Below are 20180 nucleotides of genomic sequence, written 5' to 3'. Positions count from 1 at the left end.
ATCCATTCAGCCGATCTCGGGGTCTGGTAGAAGCTCTTTTAGCTTAGCTTAGCAAAAATCATTAAATTTGATTAGACCATTAGCATTGGTTAAAATAAAAAAAAAAATTATAGAATTATCTAATTTAAAGCGTGATTATTCTGTAGTTACATCATGTACTAAGACTGATGGAACATTAAAAGTTTCAAAAAACTTTTGATTTTTAAAAAATGTGATGCTAATGGTCTAATCCAATTCAATGAATTATGCTAAGCTAAGCTAAATGAGCTCCTGCCAGGGCTGGAGATTGGCTGAATGGGTTCAAAAATGGCTAAACTCAACTGTTTAACCTTAGAGGACCTGTAAAATGTCCCTATTTCCAAAAGAAGTGGAGCGTTCCTTTTAAAATCAACTTAGCAGAGATGGGGCCTGTTTCAAGGAACAAGCACAATAGGTGTTGCAAAAATCATTCAATGTTCAATGTTTCAAATATAAACTATTGAGTACTGTTCAAATGTTTGCTGTTGGTAAGATAATTAATTGCTATTTGCTCAAAATTACTTCATTTTAATACTATATTTACTTAAATTTATTTTAATAATGACAAAACTAATTCAACAGCCATTAGTTTTGTCCTCAGTGTCCGACAATCCATCAGAAACTACTATAATATGCTGATTTGGGGCTCAGGAAACATTGCTTATTCTAATCAATGCTGAAAACAGTTGCTGTTATACACTGTTTGTCATTGTTTTGGTAAATTATTTTCCTGACCTCAAACTTTTGAACAGTAGCATTTAATAATAATCATTCAGCATCTGATCTGTAGCTAATAAAACGTAATCATAGTCTTTCTCTGGTTTACATGAGCTACCATGAAAAAGAATTTTTGACCCAACACACACAATCATTTTGTTGCATACAAGTTCAACATATTGTACTGTATAAACAGTCTGGTGCAAAAATAAAGATGTTTTGATGATACTGTAACTGCAGACTTTCTTTGTGGAGGACAAAGTGGAAGAGGGGAGAGATACTGTAGGCCTGAGAGAGCAAGCTGGAGTGGGAGAGTTAAAAAAAAACACTTAAATGAGAAAAATATACTACTTTTCTGTAAATGGTGTTTGCTTGTGCAAAACATACAACCATGATGCCTTTTCTGAATTCTTTGCAGTTGGTAACTTGTTCTAAATGGTTGTACACTAAACAGACTTCTACTTGAAATTTGGCAACTTGGCATTGTGTACTATGAAACTGTTGGCACAAACTGCTTGTTATTTTCCTCTTTTGCAAGTCTGGTTGCATAAGCCCCTGCTTGATGTATAAATGTATATGCATTTAAAATGCTTAATGCTGAAGTCAAAAGAGCCACCCACTTAAGTATTCAGAGGACTGATACCTGAGAACTCTGCGTCATAAGTACAAGGATGCAGCATGTGAACGATTTAGCTCACTGACTTTGTAGGACAGCCACAAAACATTTTAATTCGCAATCTACAATAAGCGAAAGACAATTTTCTCAATAATTTGATTCGTTTGAACCCTCGAATTCCAGATTGTCAAGTTGTATCTCAGCCAAGTAATGTCTAGTCCACACAAACAATGGAAAGCTTATTTATTCAACTTATAACGTAATCTCATATTAAGAAAAAAAAAAAGACCCTTATGACTGGTTCTGTGGTCCTACACTCAAGCTTGCTTTTGCTGTTTGGTCAAACTACTTATTTAAAATGAGCTGAAACAACACAATTTTTGAGTTTTTGGGGGGACAACTTAACTGCTTTTATGTTCAATCTACGGTACTTAAATTTTTAGAAACTAAAAATTGTACTTCATTCCTCAATGTTTTCCCAACACAAATTGATTGACGTTCCTTACAGTGTAGATGCATTTTTTATTTACATGTTTTTGTTTTGTTTTTTGTGGGGAGGAGGTTGGGGGGATATTTACATCAATTGTGGGTGGCAGTTTTCCAAAAACATTGTCTGGATTAGTGGATTTACAATGAGACTGGGTTCAAATTTCAACCAATACATTATGCAGAACAGCATTAAATGTGACCTTATTTTTTTTATGATACTCTTGTGAGTACTGAATATTTAAGGTGAGGGATTTGTACAAACCTTAAGCTAAAGTTGCTGTATAAAAGACAGTTAACCCTTTCTTATTTCTAAATGTATGTCATTGATCTTATTGTGAATAAATGAAGCACAGATGTTCAAAAAAAACAGGAACATATCAAGTTGACGTCAAATTACTAGCAACTACTAAAACAAACTGTGCTGTGGCCTTTAGTTGGCTAGGTCTAGTCCCTTCTGGACCAAAAAGCTGAGTGTGAACACACCAAACTGACGACAGCCAACTGAAACAAGAGTGTGTGTTCTGACTCTGCATAAGAGGATGCGTCTTTCCACACCTGTAGGTGGCAGTATCTGTATTGTCATTCCACAAAGCAAGACCAGAACTAGTGCTGCACGCATACAAACCATAAACAAAACCGTGTTTACGTGTTTACGTCAACACATACGGATTTGCTCATGAAAATATGTCTGACATCTAAATAATGACAACATGACAGCCATTTTTTTTGTTTCCGCATGACCTGTGACATTTACTTAGTTTCGTTACTTCAGTTTTTGTTCTCACGCTCTTATTCGTAGCTGAACAGCCAATCACAGCACTCTTTCAATGATGGTCAATCCCAATTCTACTTGCCAACTCTAATTCAGGCTAACTCCCTCTGACCTTAACATGACTAGAGGCGAAGAGAGCTTGACCATTGTCTTGGTAAGTCCTGGCCTTTTTCCTCATGATTATAAATAAAAATGTCCTTACTTAAACTTCCTGTGGAACAACTGTCACATTTCTCTCTTTCTAAACACTTCATCCACATTCATTACCTTTGTCTTATAATCGAAAGCAAGTTAAGATTCTGATCTGCCTCCACTCCTTGAACTCAACCTTTCCATTATTAGATTCATTCAGAATTCACAATAAACCATCTCTTGCTACTTCCTTTTTATTGCCACTTTAAACCTAAACATGAGGTAATACACCAGTGTAAGTAGCTATTCAGACAGCAACAGACAGTAAATCAACATTCGGTTCCTCCACCTTTCCCCATCATCCTGATCTCCTCACCCTCTCTAATGAGTCTCTCCAAGCTGGGTTTTAACCACAGGCCTGGAAGTAAGGCCTCCGGGGAATTGTGTATGCTATTCAAATGACACCTTTCAGTCATATACACTGATAGACCAGAGATACTGGCTGCCGATATGCTACACTCAGACACACTGGCTCCTGACTCGGACTCTGCGTAATCAGACTGCTCAGTTGTGAGGAAAGCAAACGGCGTCCTATTAAATGCATTGTTTCCTACAGGCTCCTCCAATGAGTGGTCTGAAATGCGTCTAAGAGGGCGGGACTGAATGTCTGAAGGAAGTACACGAATGCCCAAATAAGGCAAGCGCTTATGGAAACTTGTATCTTGCTCTCTGTTCAATTCCTCAGAAATGTCTTGATGGTTTTTTTTGTTCGTCTCCCACTCAAGCGCTTCCACATTCATCTTACTCTCATTTTCACTTTCCAATTCCCCGTCGCTCTCTGAATCAAGAGACGTTATCTCCTCCCTCTCCCGTTTTTTGTCTTTCAGCCTTTCTCTCTCTCTCGTCCACTCTTGCTCAGTCTCTCCATCCCACTCCTCCTCCTCATTTTCCTCCCACTGCAGTTTGGGCTCAGGAAGTCTGTGTTTATTGATGGTTTGTGTGTTCTTACTCTCATCTCCTTCGCTCTTTCTTTCTCTCACCCTCTCCTCACTCTTGCTTCGTTTTGACCTGTCCACCTTCCTCTTGTTACCTTTCTCCATCTCTCTCCCATTTCTTTCAACCTTTTCAACCTTCATGCTTTGATCGCTGTGTCTTCTTAGTGTGTTTCTAGGCAAGCTATATGACCTTCGTCTCCTTCTGTCGTCTTTTGACCTTCGCCTTCTGCCCTGACGGTCACCCTTGAGTCTTTCAGGGCTCTCGCGGTCTCCTCCGTCACTCCTCTCCCTCGGTTCTCTCCGCCCTCGGTTGGTCTTCTCTGGTTTTTGAAGGCTGGATGTGGCGTCCCGTTGAGCTCGGCGGTGGCTCACTGCAGCCAAACTCGACTGAAGGGGCTGGGGTGAGGAGGAGACGGCTGTGATGTGATCACGGTCTGACAGAGAAAGGCATTCAGACAGATGAGGACAGAGAGAGAAACAGAAATGGAGGAAAAAAAACTTTAATGATGGGCTAGATCACAGAAAATATTTACTCATGTGATTATGTAAAAATGCATTACTGCAAGAGTTTTTTTTTAACCAAACAGACAATGTTGATATTTATGTATGTATAAATATGTCAATATTTATACAACAGTTCTGTCTGGTTCTGATGGGCTAATAGTTGTGCAATATTCTGCAATAACAGCACTCTTACAGCCCCTTTACTTTTGTGTATTACTCTGCCCGCATAGAGTGACAGCAGATCAATGAACTCACTACAGTTTGACAAATATTGCAGCCGTTGGACAACATAATGTTCTTTTGAGGCTTTTTAGTCGAGAATGTAGTTGGTTAGATTGAAACTATGCAGTTTATTTATAAGAATAGTGGCTATTTTAATACAGCCTGTAATACTGAGCAGAGCAAAGACGGTTGACGTTGTCGATCCACCAGATGGCGACAGAGACCGTATAATAAGCCCTTAGAGGAGAAAAACTCTAACTACAGCTGATCAAATCATTATAAAACTGGTAAGTGATATTCTAAGTCGACCTCTCTCTTTTATATGTTACAGTGCTGTATTTATACCATAGTAATTGTATTGTGTTGAGAGTGAGATGGGACTCGCATATTAAGAATATATGTATTTTGTGTTGGCCACTTTTTGTATAACCCTGTATGATTTTCTTTTTTATACGCACGATTATGCTGTCGAACTGTTGTATAAACGCAGTATTACACTCATAGCAGTGCGATATGGCTGTATATCTTCATATACATCCCACCAGTGCCGATATACAGTAATATCGCACTGCTCCTCGTGTGATATTACTCATATCATATATTTGGGGTTTTGTGTTGGCTATATTAGCCCTGATAGTGACAATATCTGGCAAGCTCAACAAAAAAAGCACAATAACAGCACATTAAATGGCAGAGAAGAGGAGTGTGGGGGGTGGCACATATTTCTTTGCCAAATTGAATAGTTCCACAAATATTCCACAAAAGACGCTCAATGCCAGCAAATACAAGGACAAGGCAAGGACAGAATTTTATGAATTTAGGGAAAATTGGAAAATAAAATTTAAACACTGACAGCATCAAAACAATACCTCAGAGAACCAAGAGCTTTGCTATAATAATGGGCTATATGCTTTAATTTAGGATAAGCAAGTTCAGGCACTTCTGGTGAACTGTTATGCCATTATAAAATTGCTACATTTAAGGTCTGGTTTGTTTAAAATCATGGATCTTCTTCATTGAGTTACATTATAAAGTGGATCTCATACTGAACAAGCAGCTCTGTTATTTTCAATGGAGTTTTGGTGCTCGCCTCTTGCTCCTGACAGCTTGCGTTTAAACAGCCTTTCATCTTGTTTTATACTTGAACAACTAAATGAATGCTTAAGTCTATTTTACAGACTATAGTTAAATTACATTATAAATGCAATAAAAAGAACCTTATTAAAATTGTTACATCAAACTTTCACCAGAAGTTTATCAGTGGTTAAAAAACAGTTGTGTGCATAGTAAAAAGATTTATCTTTGTTGTTATTTTAATAATTGAATCATAAAAAAACATACTTTTATGGTCACTAACTGCTGTATTTAACTGATGAAGGCACATGACTGAAATTTTATTTTTTTCTTTTCTCTTGTGATTTTGAGTGCAGACCTTCTTTAGTACTTGTAATTTGAAGAAATTTGGCCACAGCACCAAACTTATCTGGTAGAGCACAATGATTTACATTTGAATCACTCACTGCTGTTTTAAATAACAGTATTGTTATATAAACAATATTTCAATATTATATAGACTTTTTATTGTCAAGATTACCAGCTAAAATGTCCACACTAGGGGACACTCCATCATTGAATTCTGTTACTCTCAGAGATTCTATTTCCCATAATCCACTGCACTAATTAGTCATTTAGCTGATACACATTAGCTGGACTATTGTATTGTATGTATGTAGATTTCTAAATGCTTTACTTGTGTTTTCCTTGTCGTGTTTTGTTTTAGGACTGTTCTTGTTTCATGATTGTTTGCTGCCTGTCCTGACCCTCAACTGGTTTTTTGGATTGTCCTATTAGCCTGTCTTGCATTTGGATCCTCACTTACATTTCACCCTCTCAGTATGTAACAATTCATTTAAAAAAGTCATTTGAATGGTTCCAAAAGCTTTAGCTTTTACTACTTTACTAGCAAGACATTTCATCCTTTTAAAGTGGAAACATGTCTCTCCACCCTTTTTTGATGCATGGATAAAAGAAGTGTTTACTTGCATAAAATTAAAGAAAAAAAAAACTATCACTTACTAGTTCTTTAAAGACCTTTGACAAGGTGTGGCGCCCCTTTTAAGATTATCTCTTGTTATTATTTTCTTCGTTTCTTGACTTATTAATTATGTTTTTTTTTTTTTTTTCAATGGGAAGTTATAGGCTGTTGAGGGAGGGAAGTGTTTATTTGGGGTAGTGTTAGCAACAACATGGAAGGATAATTATAAAATGAATGTTGTAATTGATATCCCAATGTAGAAACTTAATCAAAAAGAAATTTGAAGTAAAAAAAGTCATTTGTATTCCACTTTAAAAAATGTCAGCATGTTTGGTACAGCAAGAAATTAAGTAATAATAACAGAGCCTTCTTTTTTTGGTTGATTCTTTGACACTAACAAACAATATTACAAAAAGTTCAGCGCAGATTTGAGAAGACAAAACGACTAAAAATTCAGTAACTTTAAGTTCAAGAAAAATGAACAGTCAATTATGGTTTCTAGAGTTCAAATAAATCAGTTACTATGAATGTTTCTGAGTACTTCAAGCGTGTCGCTGGGGTCTTTTGTCAGCCTCTTCAGTCAGGACTTTGAGGTCATTCTGAATGTGCGGCGTGCTTCACATTTAAAGCTGCAACTGACTCATTAAAACTGAACGCTAAGAAGCTTTGAAATGCAAAAGTGGCTGTTTGATATGTTAATTTTGAACCAGTTAATTGTATGCATTAAGTATGACATTACAATAAAAAGACAATAAAGAAGAAATGCTTACAAATATAATAAAACCAAATAATTTGGGCTTCCAATGTTACTATACATGATGCCGATGCTTTCAAAAATATTTAATAGGACACTTTACAGTTTAGAAAAGTGTCTAGAATAAAAAAATCAAGATTACAAAAAATGTAAATGTCTAATATAATTAACTATAGCTGTTTTTAAGAGACTATCATTTCCATTTTGATTTGTAGGAATAGTGCAGCCATTTTGTCGAGTCATTGTGAGGAGAAATTAATTACCACTCAAGATAAACAGAAGAAAAAGATACACCATTGACGTGAAGTGATTATGAAAGGGGCCAATAATTGCTGAAAATATCAAAAGATCTTGCAATATATTTTCTCTCATTAGACAAGGAGATGAATGCACTTAAAATAAATGAAGAACATTTTGAAAAGGGAAAAAACAGTACTTAAAATTAGACCCAAATATTTTGAAACGGTGAACATATCCTCTCACTGAAACATCTGAAGCTTGACTCTAAATTCTGAATATTTTGATTTTTTTTTTTATGGAAGTCAAATTTTTTTTATAATTAAGTAAATTTGACTGGTTTATAAACACACCTTTGCCATTTTTCTATATATTTTTCTCATTCTCTCAATTTACAAACACTGAAAAAAGATTGATAACACTTTACTTGAAGGGGGTTTTAAGACACATTATGAAAATGAATGGGATTTTATGCATGCTTATAGCAACTGTCATTAAGTGTCATTCACTCAGTTATGTCATTAAATGGAAAGATGACATTATTTGAAATGTCTTTAGCTATGACAACTTGACATAACAAAATACATCAAAACCTGTTTGTGATGGCAACTTGACATTACCAAGACAACATAACTTGTCATAAATCTGTCATAAACATGATGGTCATTATACTGTCTATATATTGTTATAATATAATACACTACATTTAATAACACATTTTAATGGCAGGTGGCATGGTGGCTCAATGGTTGGCACTGTCGCCTCACAGCACGAAGGTTGCTGGTTTGAGTCCCGACTGTACCAGTGTGCATTTCTGTGTGGAGTGTGCATGTTCTCCCCGTGTTCCCATGGGTTTCCCCAACAGTCCAAAGACATGCATTATAGGTGAATTGAATAAGCTAAATTGGCCGTAGTGTGTGTGTGAATGAGTGTGTATGGGTGTTTTGGAGTATTGGGTTGCAGCTGGAAGGGCATCTGCTGCGTAAAACATATGCTGGAATAATTGTCGGTTCATTCCACTGTGGCAACCTCTGAAATAGAGACTAAGCCGAAGGAAAATGAATGAATGAATTTTAATGGCAAATTTAGTTTCAAAACTTTATTAAAAAAAAAGTGACCAAAAATGTATAATCATGACAATTACAATAGCCTCATAACAATCATGTTTATGACAGATTTATGACAAGTCATATTATCTACTTAATGTCAAGTAATCATGACAGACAGATTATGCTGTATTTGTGAAGTTTTTATAAAGACAATTCTTATTATTAATCTTAGTCATTTTATTTTAATTTAACAGCAGCTTTAAAATATTAATAAATAACCTCAGCTAGAAGTTAATAGAGTGGAGGAACTATGACGTCAATTTGTATGCAAAAACCCGGAAGCGAGTTAGCATTTTAGCAGTTCCGGTTCCCTCGTCCCAAAGTCAATAGGTTTTTTGAATGGGGTTTCAGTAAAATTGCTTAAATAAAGTTCGTGGCTAACACAAACTCAAGATACTTTCACGTTTTGTTCTACGACATAAAACACATCAGTTACATCACACTCTTGATTTTTATTAATCGGTTGTGCTTCTTTAAAAAGACGGTTGCTATCAAGTTGCTAAATGGGACTACAGGCGGTGTCGGAGATATTATGCGTCATCGAGCTGAACTGGTCTGGAGTGCCGCTCGCTTGTGTTGGGCATTTGGATTTGTCTGTTATTCAAGTATTTTCATGAATAGTATTTTATAGTTTGTAGTATTTTTCTAATTGGGAATTCATATTGTGTGTAGATAATGCCTTCACTTGTAAAGGCTGTCGAGACAGACTAATTTGTTGATCATTTATTTTAATTAAACGATATGAAAATACTGCTCACCAGTGCAGCCTGTCTCTTTCCTGCCCTCAGTAATGCAAATGTGTGAATAAATTTGTAAAAACACATACATATTAACTGTCATTTTAACGTCATCAAGTGTTTTCATCTTTTTTGCTTCATCTGAACACATTTAACTCTGTCATAACTGCAGTATACACTATATTGAATGTTGAATGCTGTTCTGTGTCCATGATGTAACTTGCAAGCATTTAAAAGACTTGTCCCTCACGACTCATTTCTGTCGTTTGTTAAGGTAAGCAGGCTGTGTCCACGCGAGCGATACACATTTTAATATGTCTTGTTATAATACTATGTAGGCACATTTATACATCCAGTTTTAAGACTTTTAGAACAACCGTAAAGCAAAACAGATGTATTTCCCAAGTAAAAACGATCCAAAATGCATGTAGGTCTATTTGTATTTGCGTATTTATTTGTTTATAATATATAGCATGGATTATAATATAATAAACAGAGAGATTAACTCTTTGTCATGGAGCATATTTCTAAAAATAAGCTTGAAAAGTTGTCGCAGGGTGGTGCTGATGTAACAGGCGAGCGCCCCGAAGGCACTGTAGTCCGTTTATAGCCTAATTTTAGCTTTTCAACTCTTGCGTTTGCATTTAAGATCCAAAAGTGCTCAAAGTTGTATTTTCGTGTGAGGATTATCCGGCTGGGCAAAACGTGTAAGTGTAATGAACGGTGTTTGAACACAGAGCTTATTATTCGCAATCTTCAAAAAGCCTATGGGGATTTTATCAAGGGAACCAGTTTTATGCTAGCAGCCGATTAGCCTACAAGGTGACGTTATAGTTCCTCCACCCTATTAGCTTCATCTGGAATTATCAACAAACATCATCACTATAATAAAGGTGCAGCATGTAAGTTTAACAGCCAGTGGTTAAACTTGGTATTGCACTCCTGAATCAAAACACATTTTCACTTGGCTCCTCCTCTGACAAGTCCACGTAAGTGCAGGTTGCCAGATTGATGTGAGTGTGCCTGACTATTGACACTAAAGGCTGATTTAAGGTTGATTTAAAGCTAGTTTAAATCGTTTTCAAACTAAAAGCAATGGCACACAAAAGAGAAAATACTTTCCATACTAAAAGTATATTTTTGTTTTTGCCCTAACCAACAGCTGAAATTTATGTTTACGTTTGTAATATTTATATTATTTGCTAATAACCACCTCATGTGGAACTCGGAATTTCTCATTTTGTATTCTGCTACTGTCCACCGGAGGTTGCAGTTTCGGTCACAGGCACATTCTTTGAGAGCCTTCTTGACTGAATGATTGAAATATGCTGTTTTCCATGAAGGCAACCTGGGGTGCTGAAATATAATTGGCTAAACTGGCAGTGGGTGGATTAAAAGAACCAAAACAAAGACAGACAGGCGCACTCCTGCCGTAAAATGCACCCCCTCTGAAATGTGCATCTATTAACTGAAATTATATAAATTATATGAAATTATAATAAAGTTATGACACTAAAGAGAGTGACTGAGGTGAGTTTCATGAATGGAACCCTTCCCTTACAGAAGACATATAAATAAATAAATAGATTGACGTTAAATACAATACCAATGAGATTACGTATTGTTTAGTTCAAAACAGCAACAACAATGTTGTGTTCCATGTAGCCTAAATGTCTGTTTAAAAGCCACCAAAAAGCCTCATGTTAGGCTACACTACAGTTAATATTATTATTTTACATTTATTTGTAAACCTTGTCTTTGCTTTATCCATCAAAATAATACTCATTTTATGCTTTAATCAATTATGGCTTTTGATTTTGATTTTAAATGTAGACTGAGAATGCTAATGAGAGGGTGCATTTTGCAGCAGGGATGCATTTCTTGGCACAACACCGGTATGAAAAGCACATTTTCAAAGCAGAATATCAAATATAAAATATAAGTATTTTACGTTTTGTCAGATTAGTGGCGTTTTGGAGCTCAGTCGTATGACATTGTACGATTTTAAAAAGGAGGCGTGGCACCTAACCCCACCCCTAAACCTACCCGTCATTGGGGGATGAGCAAATCGTACTAAACTGTACGAATTAGATTGTACGAATTCATACGAATTAGCCACAAAATGAAGAAGTTACGAATTGCTGTGTGATTTTGTTGTAATATTTGACTTTCGCATTGTTTTTCTGACAAACAAGACTGTTCCCTTAGCATGTTTCTTAAATATCTGCGAACATATTGTGGTATTTTTATGCTTTAGAAGAGTCAAACACTTACATACAGCACCTTTAAACCATTACCTCTCTGTAACTATGCATCACAAACAGGCTGACATCACATAACTTAGACATGGTGTATAATCGACAAATGACAGGGAAAGCAGAGAGACTTATAGACGACAGAGAAATATGAAAGAGATGTAGAGAAACAGTAAAATGGAGAACTAACAGGAACAGCTACCAACCGCGTATTTTCTGTCCTTCCAATCACATAGAAACATGGTTCGCCCAGCTTGGAGTTGGTCATACAGAGAGAGAGACTGGAGAGCTCCACTGATGGAGGAGGAAGAGAAAAAGAAAGAGGGAAGGCCCAAAGAATGAAAACAAAGCATTAAAGGAAATGGAGAGGTAGAAAAGATTGCCTCGTTGAAGTTAGGAGGAGAATTCAATCAAGCAAAAGAAAAAAGGTTCATAGGAAATAAATACAATGAACAATCAAAGGAGGAGAAAATCAAACAGGAAAATCAAACAAAGTGATGCGAAATCAAAAGCAAATTAGTGGGAGCATAAATAATTAGTTAACAAGACAAAAAATAATATGGTATAATAATGGATGTCAAAAATATGGAATTTAAGTGAATAGAAAAGAGGGAAAAGTCCAAGATAAGAAAGCAGAGAACAGCTGTTAGTTTGATAACAGATGAAGAGAAATACAATTGCATAGGCAAAGACTGCTGTATAAAAAGTAACTGACTGACAGTGATAGAAATACAACCAAAGCAGGATAAACAATAAAATGTGACCTAATTAGACTGCATGAAAAACATTTGAAGCCAATATACTCACTTTTGAACACAGCGTTCTTAACAATCACATAGAATACACTTCTACATCTGTAACGATTATTACCAGCAGTACTTTTATAACTACATGTACAGTTGAAGTCAGAATTATTAGCCCCCCTGTTTATTTTTCCCACAATTTCTGTTTACAGAGAGCAGATTTTTTCAACATTTCTAAACATAATAGTTTTAACTCATTTCTAATAACTGATTTCTTTTATCTTTGCCATGATGACAGTAAATAATATATTCCAAGACACTTCTATACAGCTTAAAGTGACATTTAAAGGCTTAGGTTAGGGTAATTAGGTAAGTTATTGTATAATAATGGTTTGTTCTGTAGACAGTCGGAAAAAAATTAGCCTAAATTGGCTAATAGTTTTGACCTTAAAATGGTTCTTACAAAATTAAAACTGCTTTTATTCTAGGAAAAATTAAACAAACGAGACTTTTTCCAGAAGAAAAAATATTATCAGACATACTGTGAAAATTCCCTTGCTCTCTTAAACATCATTTGGGAAATATTTAAAAAAGAAAAAAAATTCAAAGGGGGGCTAATAATTCTTATTTCAACTGTACATATATCATAAAAATGGCCATAATTTTAACTGTATAAAACTGTAAAATTGCGACAGTAAAAATATGTTATTTTATTAACAGTAAATTCATAAATTGACCTTCACAGAATTCCTTTCATAACAGGTTATTTTTAAGTTTTATTTGTTGTTGTTAACATTACTGTAGTTCTCTTTTCAGTTTTAGTTTTCTTCTCATCAGTTTTGTACATCTAATCATTTAATGTTCATAAAAAATGTTTACTGCATTACTGTAGTGTCATGTTTGTTACCATGGTGGTGTTCGATAGTTAAGTGATCTTTATACGAATTTTAATAATGTAATACTTGTTTAAATGTTGACATATTAACATTGTTTAAAGTCATAAATTATGTCAGTTTACTGTCTCTGCTCTACTTTTAATGGTAGACTTCTTGCAACCACAGCTGCCAGTTATTTACAGTAATTTTTACAGATGACTTTTTTATGTATTAAACAGAAAAATGACACCTTTTATGTGAAAAACTTCAAATCTGAAGAATGTGGCGTTTAAATCGGTGACACATGACAAGAATACTTATAATGTTCTGGATAATGTTCAAAGAGCCATTCTGTAAAGCACCGTCAATGTGTCATTTAAAGGAAAGGGGTTACGTCTTTGTAAAATATCTAGGTACATATTATAGATATCGGTTCATTATTTGATAATATAGTTCATTATTATTGAATAGTATAGATGATATAATCATATGTTTTTTCCATTATGCTAGAAAAATATATGTATATCACTACACAAAAGTCTTTACTTTGTACAAAAGTATATGTATATTTGTCTAAATAAATGTATGTTTAAAAAAAATTCTGTTAATGTCAGTAATGTTATTGAATAATATGCAAATGTGTAAATGGCTTATGTACAGAATGATCTGTACAGTATTTTTTTGTTATTTAGTTGATGTATTATTCAATTTAATTCAAGTTTATTTGTATAGCACCTTTAACAATAATTATTGTTACGAAGCAGCTTTACAAAAGGTGGACATTATAATTACTACATTACAGTCAAAGTTAGAAAAGTGAAGGAGTTGTGTATAGGGTAGACAGAATATAAACATAGTTTACCTGTAGTTATACAGTATATAGTGTCCTTCCAAAAAGGTGATGTCTTTGTGTATAATACATACATTATGAGACCTGCTGTAGCTTTATTTACTAAGCAAGTGGTTCTAACTGGATTTGTTTTTTAATTAAAATATTTTTTTATTGTTGTTTTTATTTTATGCAATTTGTTTCAGCTCCTATACTCTAAAAATCACTCGGCAGATGTTTTTAAATAACTTTCTCTGCAGAAACAGCCCCCGAAAAAGTCTGATTCTGTCTGGCTATGCTTTATTAGCGTTGGGTATCATTTTAATTCGAACAATTCCAGTTCCGATTCTGCCTATCAAATCCGGTTCTTATTATTATTTATGTTATAACCAGCAGGATGTACTGTAACTATTAAATGGCACCTAAAAATGTCAATTTACTTGCAATTTGCTCACCCATAAATAGTTTCAAACCTTTAGAAATTTCTTTCTTATATATTAGAATATAGAATATATATTTAGAAGAAACCAGAAACCTGTAACCATTGACTTCCATAGTAGAAAAAGCAAATACTATGCAAGTCATTGGTTACAGGTTTCCAGCTTTCTTCAAAATGTCTTATTTTGTCTTTAACAGAAAAAAAGAAAGTCATAAAGGTTTAAGACTAGTAAAGGATGAGTAAATGACAGATTTTTTACCTGAACTATCCATTTAACTATGAGAATTCATCAAATAATTAAGAGACATTAGACTGTGCGAAAGAGTGCTCTCGTGATAGCTCTGTCTACAGATGTAACAATCACTCATAGTGTCTCACACGCAATAAAATCACAGCTTATGATAAGTAATAATGAGACTTTATAGCTGTTCACATCCAGTAGATGAAACGTTTTACTTTAAAGCTAATACTGGGTTGAAATATGAGTGGCAATATATACTGGCAGATACATACAACTGTAAAATGATCACTGCTGTATGCCACGCAAAAATCAGAAACAGGAATCGATAAACCAAATCGAAATGCTCATTTATCGAATACCCAGTTCTTTGAAATTTTAAACCAGTTCTAAAATGAAATAATAAAATGTCTTGATACCCAACCCTAGCTATAACACAGTGACATAAATCCAATGACTCTGTGATTGTCAAAATGTAAATATCTCAGATTTGATAAGACATATGATAATGTCAGGGTGATATTTAGCTGAGTCGTCTTACCGTAGTCAGGGACGTATCCGTTTCCTCTTTTGAAAACGAGGTGAATCCTGCTTCCTCCAGTCCTGATCTGCTCCACTGCTTGACTGTGTGTCATTCCTGCTGTGCTGTCTCCGTTGATCTCCACCAACTGATCACTCACCTACAACACACAAATGATTTTTACAAGGTACTGTATAAGCATCAACTCTCTGTCATAAACCATTGCGTGCAATAGAACATAAGACTATGAGTGCTTTTAAAAATAATTGTGAATACAAGTATTGACTTAAATTATTATACCCATACTGTCTTAGTAATAGACATGTGAATCAGTGCTGTCTTCAGAAATTATTTTTGTTATGCTGGTTGAAAGTCTCTTCATATCCAAATGTATTTATACTGTATGTACACTGTAAAACAATTCTTGCCGCCTTAATTTTTTTCAGTTGAATCAAATTAACTTTTCTAGTCATCTCAACTAAATCATTCAAACTGACTAAAAAGATTAAGTTAAACTTTGTAAACTCAAAAAATGTAGTTGAAACCTGATTAACATTAAAATGAGTTAAAGCAACATAAAAATACTTGCTGTATTGACTTGTTTTTAATTACATTTGTATTTAAAATATTCGGTTGAAGGTGTAGGAACAAGAAAAGTTTGTCCAATAAGCTGTCCTATATGCCTGTCCTATATGTAACTGCATACATCTGCACACCCTGTTTGTGCAGAAAAGATTATGTCTTCAGTGCATTTATGGATAAAAATACTAACTGTAAATACTAACTGTACTATATTGTTTTCTCTTTGGTGATTTCTACATGATGTAGTGATGTTGTATAGTGCGCATTTGTGCATTCAGGAGATGTGGCTTTGGATGGTGATTTGCAGGGTGGGATTTAGCCTATAGGCTTTCAGTGCTATCAGGCTAATGTTAGCATTTTCTATATGCTAACATTAGCTATCTACTATACAGCTATAGGTTTAATAATGTGACGCTTGCTGAGGCACTTTTCAAAGTTATCACAACTTATATTATGTCTGGAATTTATAGTTCGAATGTTTAGGATCTGTAGGATTTTTACAATAATAATAAGTTTACAGTGCTATAGCTAAATAAAATGAGCAAAGGTTGCAGTAAACACACTTATAATGTTACAAAAAATGTGTTCCAAATAAATGCTGTTTTTTATTTGATATTTATCACTGAATCCTGGTGTTTACATAATATAATATAATATAATATAATATAATATAATATAATATAATATAATATAATATAATATAATATAATATAATATAATATAATATAATATGAATACATTTTAAAATATAGTATAATAGACAATATTGATGTAAAAAAGTGATTATATAAAGCATGTAAATACTGACTCCAAACCCTTTTAATAGCAGTGTAAGATAAAATGTCTGCAAAAAATCTCAAAAACATCGTCAAAACACTGACAAAAATATAAAAACCTATTATTATATTTACATTGTGTTGCATTTGATATCCCATAAGCTTTTATTTTTATCCTCTGACACATACCTGATAATAAAGTAATAACATTATAGAGTTGTTACATCCGTTGACTTTGTCTTGACAGAATAACCCTAACTTAAAAAATACAAGTTAGATTAAAAAGTTTAATGTACATATTTGAATCTCTCCAATAGGTTTATCCCCAAAAAATATCTAGACGAAAGTCACACATCCTATCCACACCTGTATTTTGTGGCTGCGTGAGGCCGGTCCTCCTTCCATCAGTCCCAGCACATATAGGCCCATGTTGTATTCACTTCCTCCTCTCAGACTAAAGCCGAATCCAGTGGGACCCCGCTCCAGTTCCACACTGTAGTACCGCGTGGCATCCTGCTTTGTGTTTGAAGTGGAAAAAAGAGACTTATTCTTTGTCATTTTTGTCACACAGAATGTATAAAAAGCACTGTAGACTTAACTGTTGCTCACCTTTGGTTTTGACTTGTGAGTTTTCCTGTTTTTATAATCAGGGTCATAATCTGCTCGCTCTGAGGAATCTTAAGATGGAAAATAGATTAGATAGTATTTTTGGATTATATGGTAAGGAACCATATAAAGTGGTCGGCTCATATTGAGGAATTTTATTTTGCTAATGTTATGTTTTTATGTTATTTAAATTGTTTTCAAATATGTTAATATTTAACATGTATAAAAAACCTATAATTAACATATTAACATACACACAGAAAGAAGAGAATGTTTTCTTCTTAAAATACTGGCCAACTCAGACTTGTCTTAATCATTTGTAGACAACATGAAACAAAAAAAGAATAAGAAAAAAATGCAAGGCAAAAAATAAAATAAACAATATTTGAAACATATTTCTGCATTTTTAAAATGTAAATATTTAGATAATTTAAATGAAATGAAATTGAAAGAATGAAACAACACAACTGTAAGTATGGATATTATGTACTAAAAACATAATAAATAAACATATAAATATACTGTATCTCAACTTCATGAGGTGCATACTGGGAGTTCAAATGTGTGTCTTATGTTGCATGGGTATCTGTTTGAGAACAGCCATCTAGATTTTCAGTTTCATGCCAAAATCATCAGAATTTTAATAGTTATCAGAATATTATGTTTATATTATGATTATGAAAGATTATCTTCTATGAAGATATTTTGTACATTTCCTTCTGTAAATTATATTAAAACATATTTATTGATTAGTAATATGCTAAAAACTTTAATGGCTATTTTCCAAGTATTAATATTTTTTAACATTCAGATTCCCGATTTCCAAATAGTATCTCGACCAAATAGTGTCCTAACCTCAACCCTAACCCTAACCTTAATAAACAATACATCAAACTTACTTATACTTCTTTCAGATGACGTATAAATTTCAAATTAACCCTTGTGAATGGTTTAGTGTTCCAAGATCAAATTTATTCTATACTTTTCCTCTGCTTTGTCCTCCAATGTTCTTCAAGAACCTTCCATATGCAGTACTGCAGCACTGTAAAAATAATCAGCCTATGGTGTATAAAATAATCCACTCACGAGCACTGGCGCGAGGTACGATGGTCAAGCGTAGAGTGTTTCCAGCTCTCCTCAGGATCTGAGCCAGCTCCCTATGAGGTAAATTGACCACTGATCTGCCGTCCACAGCCTCCAAACGATCGCCAGGCCTGATCTGACCACTGCGTGCTGCTGGGCTTCCTCTGCGCACCGTCACAAACCTGTGCGGCAGCAGAGACACCGCTGCAGGACAGAGACAGACAAATCAGATTCAGTGAACATTCTAAATACTCCCTGATTTTGCCAAACACAACACCACAATAGTGCTTAAAAGGATAGTTCACCCAGAAATCTACATGTAGTCACTGTTTATGTGATTGTAAATGGTTATAAACATTTGAGTTTTTCTTCCGATGAACACAAAAAAAGATATTTTGAAGAAAGCTGGAAACGTGTAACCACTGATATCAATACAAACAAATACTATGGAAGTCAATGGTCACATGCTTCCAGCTTTCTTCACAATATCTACTTTTGTGTTTAACAAAAGAAAGAAATTCAAACAGGTTTGGAACAAGCGAGGGGAGAGTAAATTATGACAATTTTAATTTTTAGATGAACTATGTATGGATACTGCAGTATTGTTGCTGAGGTGTTTTAAGGAAATGCTACATGGTTTCTACAGAATAGCTTCTTAGTTTTTAATAGCTCTGATTGTAGATTTATTGATTATGCCTCTGAGTCACTGCCCTTTCATCGGACATTTATGAGTCAAACTGAAATAGAAAAGAATGCTGAAGATATTCATCAAAATCATACTGCATCATTAAATCGCCCCATTATGCTCTGTTATATTATAGGCTCCTAATTTTGCTTTGGAGGTCACCTACGACAGATTTGCATTCATCCAAGGTTAAGAAACACTTTCATGGTCCCATTAAACACACTGCTGCATCAAACGGTTCTTTCAAGCATCTGCCCAATAAGCGCAATTGTTTTAAGTGATGTATTTTAGACGTTTCTTTTGGACAATCAGACATTGAAATGACGTCCACTAAGAATGCAGAATCAATGTTTTATAACATCTTTTTTGGACTTAGACACAGCCTTATGGCCCGTTTCCACTGAGTGGTACGGTATGGTTTGGTTCGGTACGCTTTTATGCCCGTTTCCACTGTCAAAGGGTACCTAAAAGCGAACAGTACCATACCACTTTTTGGTCACCCTTTGCAAAGGGTGCCAAGCAGGACAAAGGGTACCAAAAGGTGGAGCTAGACGCACAGCTGAACGCTATTGGTTTACAGAGATACGTCCATTTTTAAAGCTGAGACATTACACCATTATGATATATACATAATAAGAAGTCATGGTTGACCCAAGCTCAATCAAACCTTGTCGTCTTGATGAAAAGCCACAAAGCCAAGAAGAACAAAATCTGCTATGTCCTGTTTATGTTTTACGAGCCTGTCTAAAAGTGTGAGTGGTTTCACTTTCTCCAGAGAGCTAGCCGTGCGTCTATATTTGAAATAACAAATTTCTTGAGCTCATATTAATAACATGCTCATGATCACTAAAGCGATCTGATATCCGATCCTTTCAGAAAGGGACAAACGCGAGAGTGAAGCACAAAAAAGCAAAGGAGATCTGGAAAAAACAGCAGCAAATGATGCTTTCTGCAACTTAAAACATGAACAAACTGCCATGTTTAACTAATATTATCACTTTTTGGACTATTATGAACTCGGAATGACAGAATTACTTTCTAACGAGAGGCCTACACGTGTTGCTGAAGATTACAGAGATACGTGAGAAGTTTACACTGAATGTAGGCTATATTTCGTGTTGTTTTTGAACTCAATAAGCACTAAATGTCTGCTGTGTGTAGTTTTTCTGTAATTGGTAACATATCAGAGACTGTAAGGGTTTGTATGTGTTC

The 20180-nt window shown here is 34.6% G+C and overlaps 1 protein-coding gene across 1 annotated transcript in view; it reads right to left on the bottom strand.

Annotated features, from left to right (window-relative positions):
• Window positions 1-62: 62 nt before the first annotated feature.
• The window catches only part of LOC130233207 (membrane-associated guanylate kinase, WW and PDZ domain-containing protein 1), a 153747-nt gene continuing 133629 nt past the window's right edge, over window positions 63-20180 (bottom strand). Inside the window, exons 14-18 of the mRNA XM_056463135.1 lie at window positions 18287-18487; window positions 17204-17271; window positions 16961-17110; window positions 15258-15396; window positions 63-4173 (exon numbers count right to left, since the gene is read on the bottom strand). Coding sequence (XP_056319110.1) covers window positions 3074-4173; window positions 15258-15396; window positions 16961-17110; window positions 17204-17271; window positions 18287-18487 — 1658 coding nt within the window. The 3' untranslated portion in view covers window positions 63-3073. The remainder of the gene's footprint in view (window positions 4174-15257; window positions 15397-16960; window positions 17111-17203; window positions 17272-18286; window positions 18488-20180) is intronic.

Source organism: Danio aesculapii, chromosome 8, assembly GCF_903798145.1.
Source record: "Danio aesculapii chromosome 8, fDanAes4.1, whole genome shotgun sequence".
NCBI lineage: Eukaryota > Metazoa > Chordata > Actinopteri > Cypriniformes > Danionidae > Danio > Danio aesculapii.
Note: the sequence above shows the minus strand (reverse complement) of the source record. Positions and strands in the feature narration are given on the sequence as shown.